Source organism: Etheostoma spectabile, chromosome 6 (assembly GCF_008692095.1).
Source record: "Etheostoma spectabile isolate EspeVRDwgs_2016 chromosome 6, UIUC_Espe_1.0, whole genome shotgun sequence".
In the NCBI taxonomy this organism is placed as follows: domain Eukaryota; kingdom Metazoa; phylum Chordata; class Actinopteri; order Perciformes; family Percidae; genus Etheostoma; species Etheostoma spectabile.
This window is the reverse complement of record NC_045738.1, coordinates 1,703,368-1,715,838: the sequence shown is the minus strand read 5'-3', so window position 1 is coordinate 1,715,838 and position 12,471 is coordinate 1,703,368. Positions and strand designations below refer to the sequence as shown.

Here is a 12,471-nt window from a genome sequence, read left to right as displayed (position 1 = left end):
GATGTGTTGATAGCGTCGTTTTCTTATTATAGCTTGATATGTCGCTATCAGCATGGCACATAAGCACTGCAACTTGTGCACAATTGATCATGTGTTGGTAGAAGGCGCGATCCATTTTGTCTAGAAAAACCTTGTTCGCTTGATTTGTTGTGCGATTCAGTGAAAAAATGAATGGAAACACCTTAAAATGTCTAAAATCAATTAGATATTCCAATTTGTCATTACGCACAGGTTTTTATTCGGTTAAAGCCATTGGATGGAAACACACTTTCACCAGCTTTATTTGCATGAGTTGTTTTTTTTTGACCAAACTTCAGATAATTCGATTGACAAGGGGATGGAAACTTGGCTAGTCACTCGGGTCTGGACTAACGTTAAGTTAGAGCAGACTCTGAGCATTTTGTCTGGATAAGGTAGGCTGACCATATTTTGATTTCCAAAAAAGACAACACTCGGCCAGCCTCGAGGCACAAATTCAGACAGGCTTCTCACAGGTTAATGAACACGCTTTATTATCCCTTAATGGTATAAAAATAACTAATGTAATAAAATAAAATCTGTAACTACCTAAAACAAAATAGCTCTCTTTTCAAATAAATAAATATGAAATCATGTTTTAAATATGACCTATTCTGTGTCAGCTTCAACTCAATATCTCTTAAAACCTTTTCAATGTAATAAGATAAGGTTTTTCAGTGTCCATATGAGCTGTGAGATCTCCAGCACCTTTATTAGACGCTGAAACATATGTGCCAGCTTTGCATTCGGTGCACTCCGCCTACCACTGGTCCCAACCGGGACAGTACGTGGACTTTTTATTCAGTTAAACTGTAAAGCTGCACTTACATTTCAGCATTTTCTGTCCAATGTTGCTCCGCTGTCTGACCTGCTCCCTGTAAGTGCTCCGCTGTCTGATCTGCTCCCTGTATGTGCTCCGCTGTCTGATCTGCTCCCTGTATGTGCTCCGCTGTCTGATCTGCTCCCTGTATGTGCTCCGCTGTCTGATATGCTCCCTGTATGTGCTCAGGTGTCTGATCTGCACCCTGTATGTGCAAGTCGCAGAGCCGCCTGCAAGGTAGCCTCTCAGGAATTACGTCACGCAACAGAGTACTGTAGTATTGTGTGCAAAGCGCCAGCGAGCTTTTTATCTTGCTGTACAGTAACTAAAACTCTGGGGAAGGCATTTACAGTTTTCACAAGCTACAGTATTCAACACAGAATAATCATGTCCTGTGATCTAGACCTTTTACAGAAATAGATTTGACTCGGCGGTCACAATCACAGATTAATAATCAAGGCGCACCGGTAGTGCTCATCAATATCATAACACAGCTGCAGCATTAGCAGTCATTACATTAATAAACACACATACATGTCTCTGCCCAGAACATTTTAAAGTAGGGGTGCACGATTCAGAAAATGTCACGATTTGATTTAGATTTTTAGTCTCACAATTTGACCACGACCAGCTCGGACAAGGGGATCCCGAGGCGTTCCTAAGCTAGGTTGGAGATAATCCCTCCACCTAGTCCTGGGTCTTTCCCCGAGGCATCCTCCCAGATGGACGTGCCTGGAACACCTCCCTAGGGAGGCTCCCAGGAGGCATCCTTACCAGATGCCCAAACCACCACAACTGGCTCCTTTCGATACAAAGGAGCAGCGGCTCTCCTCCGAGCTTCTCACGGATGACTGTGCTTCTTTTCCTGTCTCTAAAGAAGATGCCAGCCACCCTCCTTAGGAAACCCATTTTGGCTGCTTGTACCCTGGATTTCGTTCTTTCGGTCATGACCCAGCCTTCATGACCATAGGTGAGGGTAGGAACGAAATCTGACCGGTAGATTGAGAGCTTTGCCTTCTGGCTCAGCTCTCTTTTCGTCACAAAGGTGCAATAAAGTGAGTGTAATACCGCACCCGCTGCGCCAATTCTCCGACCAATCTCCTGCTCCATTGTCCCCTCACTCGCGAACAAGACCCCAAAGTATTTAAACTCCTTCACTTGTTGTAAGGACTAATTCCCTACCTAAAGAAGGCACTCCATCGTTTTCCTGCTGAGAATCATGGCCTCAGATTTAGAGGTGCCTCATCCGAGCTGCTTCACACTCGGCTGCAAAACGATCTAGTGAGTGCTGAAGGTCACAGGCCGATGATGCCATCAGAACTACATCATGTGCAAAAAGCAACCATGAGATCCCCAGTCCACCGAACTGCAACCCCTCCCCACCCCGACTACGCCGACTACAAACAGGTGGGTGACAAAGCGCGGCCCTGGCGGAGGCCAATCCTCACCTGGAACAAGTCTGACTTACTGCCGAGAACCCGGACACAGCTTTCGCTTTGGTCATACAGAGATTGGATGGCCCTGAGAAGGGACCCCCTCACCCCATACTCCCGCAGCATCTCCCACAGTATCTCCCGGGGGACCCGGTCATCCGCCTTCTCCAGAACCACAAAACGCATGTAGACCGGTTGGGCATACTCCCAGGCTCCCTTCAGGATTCTTGCAAGAGTAGAGATCTGATCCATTGTTCCACAACCAGGACGGAATCCACATTCTTCCTCTTCAACACGAGGTTTGACTATCGGCCGAACCCTTCTTTCCAGCACCTTGGAGTAGACTTTACCAGGGAGGCTGAGAAGTGTGATACCCCTGTAATTGGCACACACCCTCTGGTCCCCCTTTTTGAAGAGGGGAACCACCACCATGGTCTGCCACTCCCTAGGCACCGTCCCGCAATGTACTTTTCCCATGTAATATTATGAACGGCATTAACTTTTAACTTTTTTTTTTTTTTTTTAATAAATCATTTGAATTGATTTTGGGAAGTGAAGTTTCACAGCTCAGGCCACCGGACATGGCTCCATGCTGTGTTTATGGTCCTACTGAGCCAATGGGAATAATGCTTTCAGAATTCTTGAAGGTGCAAATCACTTTTTTTGCAGCTTCTCCCTCCAGTCATTTTGTGAACTCTCTCCCTGTAGGAGTTTGGTTAAAAGGCTCTGCATGACATATTCTTATGTGTCATAATTCCATTCTCAAGTCAAACAGTACTTTCACATACCTGTACATTTACCTACATATATGCCATGCAATGATGTTCTTCAACTCCTCAGAGAGACTCTCACCAAAAAGAAACAAATAACAGTAAACATCTACAGTACATTGACTACTCAAAAGGAAATACTCACTTGAGAAGTCGATAGCAAAGCCAGACTTGGTGATATAAAAATCAGTCTCGAACTGTATAGTGACGATGTTGAGAGTGGAGTGGATTCCCTCAGGCAGCAGCGAGCCGCTAACCTCCTTCAGAGCCATCTCGTTCTCTGGAGGCCCGTCCCAAACCTTAAGGATGTCGTGGGACGCCTCGGTGTCAAATGCAAGAAACTGGAGACTGGAAGAGGTGAACACAAGATTTTGTTACTTTGGCTTAGTTTGCCCTAAGTTCAGTTTTGTCCATTTAAGTCATTTAACAAATGATCAGAGATGAATTCAGCTTAAATGGCATTATACCCACTCATGTTTAGTTGAATTATTCAAATTCAAATAATTCTAATACAACAAAATGTTCTCAAGAAGGCAAGCAAAATGGTTGCTAAACTTGCTGAAAGATTAAGTTGAGTTCAAAAGCGAGATCTATCTATAAACTGTGTCCGCATGCTTTTGGGTATTCCAGTTTAGTTTTGGTATCATCAATCAATTTCTGCCAAAGTTAGGAGTAGGAGTGCACAAACTTATCTGGGATCTTATCAAGAGATGGCCTGAAGCAGCTCTTCTGACAAAGAATGTGTGGCTAACTGGATGAAATCATACCATGTTTACTTCGACCTCTAAGCCCAAATGGATTTTATTCCACAGTAATACTAGGAGCTCTCAACCAAAAAAATAATGCTTCCATGTCCAGGGAAAATCCCCCTGGGTCCTGTCAGTGTCTACAAAGTCCCTGCCCCAATCATTGTTAATGGATCTGCTGCAGGCTGGTTCTCTTGATGACATTTAGCTTTAGAGGAGAATTGTTCATGTTTAAAATCTTAACTGAAGTTGGCAACATCTCATAACAATCTTTTAGTCTTTTAAAGTAAGGTTAGTTTGATTAATCAGCTTATTTAATATGTATTTATATCAACTCATCACTTAACTTCTAGGCAATTTCCTTGTGTATCAACTGCAGTCTTATTTCTAGGGTCTTTAGAGATTTTTAGAGTCTCCTACTGTACTTTTGTTGGTTTAAACGTATTCCTAATATTTTAGTTTCTTTATAAAACAAAAAATGTAAGGCCAATTATATACAGTTTTTTTCCCTTCACCATATTTCCTGAGTAATGACGCTCAATGCAATTAGCATATTTTGATAAATTATTGCACATCCTAAAGCTTCTTGTGTTTTCTGCTGATTAGACTCTCCGTGTGTTCATGGGCATCAGAAAAACATTTTTCCCAGTGAAAACGTCATCATTCACATCACTTCCTGTGGGACTCAGAGGTGGGAAACTCGGGCTAGATTTTGCTAACAGTTTCCCAGTTGGTGTCATGTTTTTGACAATTGACGTTTGATGTAGGCGACTTTGGGTCACTGAAAATATTTCAATGGCAATAAACTGTTTATTGTGGACAAATGTCTCTGCCAAGAAACATACAGACATAACATGTTTCAAATTATTCATAAATAGGCCTGAAGAACACCTTATCCGTGTCCTTTCCCGTTTGTTGTCCTGCAGATAACACAAACAAACACCTGTCAATGTGTTGTTTGTCTGCTCAAAACAGCAGCAAATCTTTTTTATTGGGCCTCCATGTTTTCACATACCTGATGCTCTAGGCTACGCCCAACAGTTGGTGGAAGTCATGCAACAAGTTGTTATGCCTAACGCTAATATAACAGAGGAAGAAGAACACGCATCCTGACCATGTGAATGCTGGCAGTCGGAAAAACAACGTAATCACAAGGGCGGTCCCCAATATTCCCAGGTGACATGAACGCACCATCTTTTCAGGTTGAAGGTGGGTCAGAGCTTTGATGGAAACTTATTAATCACAAATTCTTTCTACCACTAAGGTTGAAAAGTTATCATTTGTCCCACTCTAACAGGTGCAACAACACTAACGCTGGACTCAGGAAGCAGTCAATCACTCAGTCTAACCACACCCACACATTAACTATAACACCTGTGTGGGTGTTTAGGGTTAGCAAGGCCTTATTATAATGGTATATAATGGTTTAATGGTTTTCTGAAAGTATGGATGGCTTAGTTATACAACGCCAAAAGCAAACCTTTTTTTATTTATTCATAATAGATATACAGTGTATGTATACATTATTAGTTATTGTTATTTATTACTATTGACCATGTTATTAGCAGCTGGAGTTACCTGACAATGTTGCCAGAGTTGACCTGAATTGTCCAGGAACACCTCAGGTTGTTGTCGTAGGGGAAGGGATACCCAGGGGAGAGGATACGCCCTGTGGACTCACCCTTGAAACTCCCACCACACTCCGCTGCATGCATAGATACAAATGAACACAAAATACATGAAAACCCCAAAAATGGAAACTCACATAAGAGGAAATGGAGACACATACACACAAGCAAATGCTCATATAGTATGTTGAAATCAAATACAGAAGAAATGCTGTCAGAGTCCAAGATCACTGAAGCTCAGAGTATACAATTAGGTCTAATGAGCAACAGTTCTGCTAAAAAACGACAATTTTCTTATTCTAACAGGAAATGGGACTGCAACAAGGACTTCCTGCCAGGGCAAGCATAGTGACAGATGCAAAACTTGTTTTGTCTCCAAGTATGCCTCCTAATGATGCTATTAATTATCTTTAAAAAGACTGTTTTAATAAAAAGAGAATATATAGGCTGGGCCTTGCGCTGCAGAGAGGACACCGTTACAAATGTTAATGATGGAAGAAATATCTTATCATCCAATCTATGTTGTCTCTTCCCCTGGTTATGGTCTTGCTATCTATATTACAGAACAAATGGCACTTCATTAATAGGAAAATTGCATTAAACTGCAACAGTGGTAGACTATAATCAGTATAATAACACCGGGTAAACGTAAAAGTCCTTGATGGATGTGGAGCCAGGATGTGGCCCTGGAGAAATAGCTGAAGATCTCATTTCACATTCAGCTCACAGATACAAAGCTTACTATTAATATTGACCATTTAGTGATCCAGCACTGTTAAACAGTTAATCAATGGACTGATTTAGTTCTTTTTGTGATAGTATTGAACATGCCACAATGCCAGACTGAAGTCCTTTCACCAAAAAAGGAACAAATACACGTTTCATTGAAAAAGGCATCAGGACACGGTGGCATTTAAAGTGCAATTCTGCACACGTCAGGAATTTATAAATAATTTTTTACCCCAATCCATCACAGCTAGACATCAAGAAACAGACACTGCCTCACAGCACCTTCCAGACTCTAGCAGCGTGCAGGTAATAGCTTTATCATTTCTCTGTCTCTCATTCTCATGTTCTGAATATGAAAATACAGCAAAGACTGTACATCATGTCCATGACTCAATCTGATATGAATACTCTGATAATTATGCCTTTCCTTTTAGAAAAATGCTGATCAATGGCTGGTGGATTAAAACATTTAAATAACGCAGCTCATCACTTAAACAGTCAGAGCATCACAGTATAGGTTCAATAGCAACTCCGATTGCTTCAATATTGTGTCCTTAATGACTCCATACAGCCATATCTGCATAAAGAAAACACAGAAATCAATGATTCACTTTTAAACATCAAAGCTGTTTATATTCTCTTTCAAAATGAAAAGCAACAAAGAATTCTTAGGATTAACACCTAGCTGAGCAATGTTGACAGTGTGCCTGGCCTGAATAATATAAGCTATTACAGAAAGAGAGAGATGGACAGAGAAAGGGACCAAAATGTTAGCCAAAGACAACACACAGACATAGGCAGAAAGGATTACCTATACATGACGGCATGTGGTTGTCCCATGCTCTTCTCTCCCCAGTCATGCACTTGAGTATGCCACTGCCGTGCAGGGTGTAACCTTGGTCGCAGCCAAACGTGATGGCACTTCCAGCAAAGTGACCCTGGTCACTGACTTTGAAGCCGAACTGCGGCACACCTGGGTCATCGCAGTGGGAAAGCTCAAAGCCTGGACGCGTAAAATTGAGAGGCACAGGAAAAAGAGAAAAGGGTGGAGAAGAATATGAATTGAAGAATGAACATGAAGACCACAAACACATACTGTATAAACACAGAACAGCTTGTCACCATTTAAAACCAAGTACACTGGAAAGCAGCCATTCCGTGAACCAATGTCATATTTCCCTTTACAGGTATCTGTTTTGTAAAGAGGCATTGATTAAGCTTTGAGAATTACTTTCCAGTTTAGGGCTGGGCTTACAGCCCCTTATATTACTTGCCAGTAAAGATTTCTTTTGGACAGACAGCACAATTAGATGTTCACAATTAAATGTTCAATTGTGTGTGGGCATTTACCAACAATTGAGAAACAGCCCATCCACTCGTAAAACTTTGGGGTAGAACAAATAAAAGAAAATTAACAAGCTACAAAGAAGAAATTGTTGCAATAACTCTTTAGTTCACCATGTTTGATCTTGACCATTGTCGTTATATGTATTTCTCTCTTTCAGGTACTAAATGCAAGTGCTCTGCTATGCAGCAACAGTGGACGCACATAAACCCAGCAGTGCTGATTTATGGTCTTCTCTCACAGCGAGGTCCATGCCCGTGCCAGATGTTATGGTAGTATTACAAGTGTCATGCCCAGTATAAATCTCTAGCAGTGACTGCTCACATTTAGAAAATTACCTCCGCACTTTTGGTATAAGAGTCATGAAAACATGATCAGATTTCATGTTCAGACAAGATTTAAGCTGCCCATATCGCACCTTCTCCTTGCCCTCGTGCTGTTCATACATCAGTCAAACCTCTCCAAGTTAATAAGGCCTATTCATTCTGGTTGAAAAGACCAAGTAAAGATTCCACTTTCAGATGGATAATGGTTTACATTATGTCATTTACCGTGTGTGCACATCTATGGGAAATTCTGAAATTAAATCTAATTATAGGTAATTGGGTAACTTGAGGTACCTCGTAATTAAACCACCATTTCTTCAGAACAAATTGTAGTAGCATTTAGATGCTGTTGGCAAACTATTTAGTTGTTGTGAAAGACTCCACATCCCTGATTAATGTACATTTTATTATTACTTTTGCAAGCCTGTCAGGTTGCAAAACCAAAAGTAATGCTGAACTGCACCCTCTCGTAAAAAGGATGTATTTGAACTGGAGTACAACTGTTTGTCCCACATTTGGTGAAATAATCCCAGACTGAAAATTGCCAGTGTGGGTCTAGTAGCTGCAAGCTAGCTAAAAATGTATTTACTTTTATACTATTCATTCAAAAAAGCTCTTGACCTGTTGCCTTTCTGACTATGTTGAATTCTACCTAAGAAAACCCACTAGTAGAGGAAAAGAATCCAAAGCTCAATTGCAGGTGAAACACAAAAACACTTTAAATTGGACTGCAAAATGCAGTGTCACCAAAACATTCTCTAACCACAGTAATAAATTAGAAACAGTTAGCAACAATACACAGTCAGCAAGCCAATTAGGGGTAGAAACAAAACCCATCTATTACTGGCCCACTTACAGCAATGACCCAAACTTTCAATACACACACGCAAACTGTATGAGGCCCACACCATCTATCGTGCGTGCATATACACATTGCTAAAGCACACACAAACACACTGATTTCAAACAATGCCAACAGTAATTCACCTATTTTAACAAGGTACAGTTAGGCAGGCATGGACGCCAATTACAGGGGAGGAGAGCGAAGGAAAATATAGAAATGGGATTAACATAGAGAGAGGAAGAGAAAGGATGGAAAGAAGAAAGCTCATTTTCCTGCAGGAATGGAGCAGAAACAGCATGCTGTGTTTAATGGATACCCTGACAGAGAAAGACACAGTGAATCATGGTGAGGGTCAATTAAAAAAATGTTTTTAAATTCTGCTACTTGAGATTCCAGGCTCCTTAAGTGATGCTAAATTCAACCATTTGGAAAAAAGGCCCTCCTCCCCCAGGGAAAAGAAATGTGACTTACTGTGGTATATGAGCCGGAACCCCGCTGCTGTCGCCTCCTGGTCAGAGTAAAATTCAAGCCACAGATAGTTGGAGGTGCTGGTAAGAGACAGACCTTGCATCGACGTGCCTGTGTATGTGCCAAGGAGTGGGGCTGCACCGTCCTTTCCATCATACACCTGATCAGAGACACAGAAAAAGAACATGATGGCGAGCTTTGCTGCTCATGGAGTATGAAACACCCACAAAAAAGTAGAATGAAAATATTAAGAATTAAATATTAATACTGAAGAAAGAGAGCCACAATTAAAAAGAAGATATTAGTACTGTGTATCATCTGTTTAATATGGCACATCTGTTGCAAAACCAATGTCCTAAATGAGATGTAAAAATTGGAGCAGTGTGACTGTAATCCTTCCCATTGATTTGATACTGTGCACCTGAAGAGAAAAAGACTATTTTTAAGGTTTGAAGGACTAATTGTTCTTTTTTACTTTGAGCCATTTATTTTACCAAATGTCCTGAGAAAATACCAATTATCAAATAAATATTATATCACAACTAAAAATGGGTATAAAAGCAGCACATTCTCTAAGCAAAGAGTAAGGAATGGAAATTATTTGTTGAAGAAGCAGCCATTTAAATTCCTATGAATATCCAGCAGTACTGTATACCTAATGTTTTCTGATTTAAATCTGTGAAATAAGAAATAAAAATACAAAGCTCTGGGCTCCTTCTTTGAAATGCAAGTGGGGCCCTCTGTCTTGTTTTTCTCCTTCACGTCAATCAACTCTCTAAGCATGTCTTTTCACATTTTAGATGTTCACAAGATGACTAAGTACAAGAGATTACTGTCAACAAAACTCCATTAGTAGAAACACTGATAGCAGTCTACAATGCCATGTTAATTGGAGCATTAGACAAGACATCTGCATCCCAAAAAGAGTGCATTCCAGCTGTGAAGTGGGGACAACATAGTCATTTGCATCATATTTGTGGTGCTTACCAAAACTGTTAAAATGTCTTTGAGCAAAGAAATGAATCCCTTCCTTCCCAAAAGGATAATGCTGCTGCTGCCGTTTGACCTTTGCTCTGACTACCAAGGCAAAACAATTCTGCATTCTGTCTGCTACTTTGCACAAAATCCCTTTTCTGGTTTCCCATGTTGTGCATAATTAAAAAAGAGCAACAGGATCTGCCTCATATACATAAACATTAATTAAACTATGCCACTAATTGATTTGATCTAGTTCTTAACCAAAGCCCTGTGTTTATTTGTTGGTTATCTATTTTCTGTCAACAAAGCAACATTAGTGTGTCTTTACCTTGAGGATGTCACCTTGTGCAAGTTGAAAGGTGCTGGCAGTGATGTTGATACCTTTGCCTGTTTGGACCTGAATGTTGTACACACACTCGTGGCTGTTGTCATAGTTCATTGGATAGTTTGGTGATAAAAGGACTCCCTCATTGTTGGAGACTGTCGATCCACACTCCGCTGCAAGTTTATAAAAAAACAACAACACAGACAATAGTAATTAATTTATTTGTTTTCCTTTAAAACAAGAGCATGTCTACTTTAAAACACATTACCAATGAAAAGAAGTTACTACAATCCCTACGTGAATATTTTTGCTATTTGTTGACATGCAGTATTATCATGTAAAATTAATGTTATCATCATAGAAGTCCTTTCCCAACACAGGGCTTAACGGGTGTGACAGAAACAAGATTGTACAAAAACATGTTAGGCGCTCCAACACAGGGTGTGATGGAACTAGTATAAATGACACAATGCCTCTGATATGAAACAACTGGATCTCTGGAGTCAGACCTTGACTTTGCAAGTAATGTAAGTGAGCTTCTCTGGGACAAACAAAAAAATCTGTGTACTGTCCATGAACTCCTCTCCCTTAACCTGCCCTTGAAGCATCCTTCAGTGGAAAAGAGATCTCCAAGGATAGTTTTAACCTACAGTAGCAGCTCACATCAGTATTAATTACAGGTCTGAGCTTTAAATTATAAATTATAAATTAAATATCTAATAAAAACTTTATTTAAAACATGACATTGGCTTACAGAGCAAAGTGTGCAGAACACAAACAGGAAAGAAAACGGAATAAAAGCAGCTGACCACGTACCCACACACCTTGGCAGAGGGGCACTCCACATGCGACGGCCACCTCCCAAGCACCCAATCTCCCTTGCCCCCTGTAGACGATATCCTGTGTTGCAGTAGAATGCCAGTGTGTCACCAATGCCAAACTTGGAGCCTGTGTGCCAGCCAAACTGAGGCGTTCCAGGGTCCTGACAGGGTTCTAGATCATACTCTGGAAACAAGATAGCCAAAAGAAATCAGTTGCAACCGATAAAAATGCCTACACACCAAACACACACCACACCACACACTCACACACACACAAAAACCCACACACACACACACACACACACACACACACACACACACACACACACACAATGATTTGTTATTTATAGTTGTCATTGATAATAAACCCCAAGGAAAAAACTGTCTGTTCTCTTGCTCCCTTCAATGAAACTCTTCATGTGCATGTTCAGCCAAAGCAAGCAATATTGCAGCTTGTGGGGATTAACTGTCATACTCAAGGACACTTCATCAGGTTGGAATACATGCCAAAAGCTTGAACCCTGGATGTCTGGATAAAGGATGGGCCCTTCAAAATTTATTGAGTCAAATTGAGGTGGCCTAAATTTGTAAATTTAGGCCACCCTGCATGCAATATTATTGAGATGTAGATGTAACTCAGGCTGCATAAGAAGAATAAGGTCTTCTTCCTGGCAACATTCCTTTCACAGACTGTATTTGGCAGTATGCAGAGCTATGTACGACCATTGATTTCAACAAAATGTTCCTGAAGCATCCTACTGTAGGATGTGGCCTGACAACATTGGCAAATTTTCATCAAAAGGTCATAAAAAGTTAAAAAAGGAATTCTAATCAGGAAATCTTTAGATGCTAATTACAGCGCATGCAAGGACACACACACACACACACACACACACACACACACACACACACACACACAAACTAAATTTCATGAATATTCATGGATGCATAAGTTATGCTTCACTTGAGCGAACAGCAGGCAAACATTTAGCCAGAACACTCATGAAGCAGACCCTCTCTCTGCCTTTTTCTACATACTATATATCGCTCTCATTCTCTCCTTCACCCTCTCCATCAACACTGCTCACTCAGCATCACCATCTGTCTCATCTCTTTTCTCACTCTGCCTCCCTCCCTCCCAACTCCATGTCTCTATTTCTCCATACCTTGGTCTCTGCATGGGGGGGCCATCATTTTTATACCCCCCCCCCCCCCCCCCC

The 12,471-nt window shown here is 41.0% G+C and overlaps 1 protein-coding gene across 2 annotated transcripts in view; it reads right to left on the bottom strand.

The window, feature by feature from the left end:
• The window catches only part of LOC116690735 (CUB and sushi domain-containing protein 3), a 286,959-nt gene that overhangs the window by 177,682 nt on the left and 96,806 nt on the right, over positions 1-12,471 (bottom strand). For both annotated transcript variants that reach the window (XM_032517890.1, XM_032517891.1), the window contains exons 21-26: positions 11,247-11,435; positions 10,434-10,603; positions 9,131-9,287; positions 6,956-7,147; positions 5,366-5,492; positions 3,187-3,389 (exon numbers count right to left, since the gene is read on the bottom strand). In XM_032517890.1, coding sequence (XP_032373781.1) covers positions 3,187-3,389; positions 5,366-5,492; positions 6,956-7,147; positions 9,131-9,287; positions 10,434-10,603; positions 11,247-11,435 — 1,038 coding nt within the window. The remainder of the gene's footprint in view (positions 1-3,186; positions 3,390-5,365; positions 5,493-6,955; positions 7,148-9,130; positions 9,288-10,433; positions 10,604-11,246; positions 11,436-12,471) is intronic.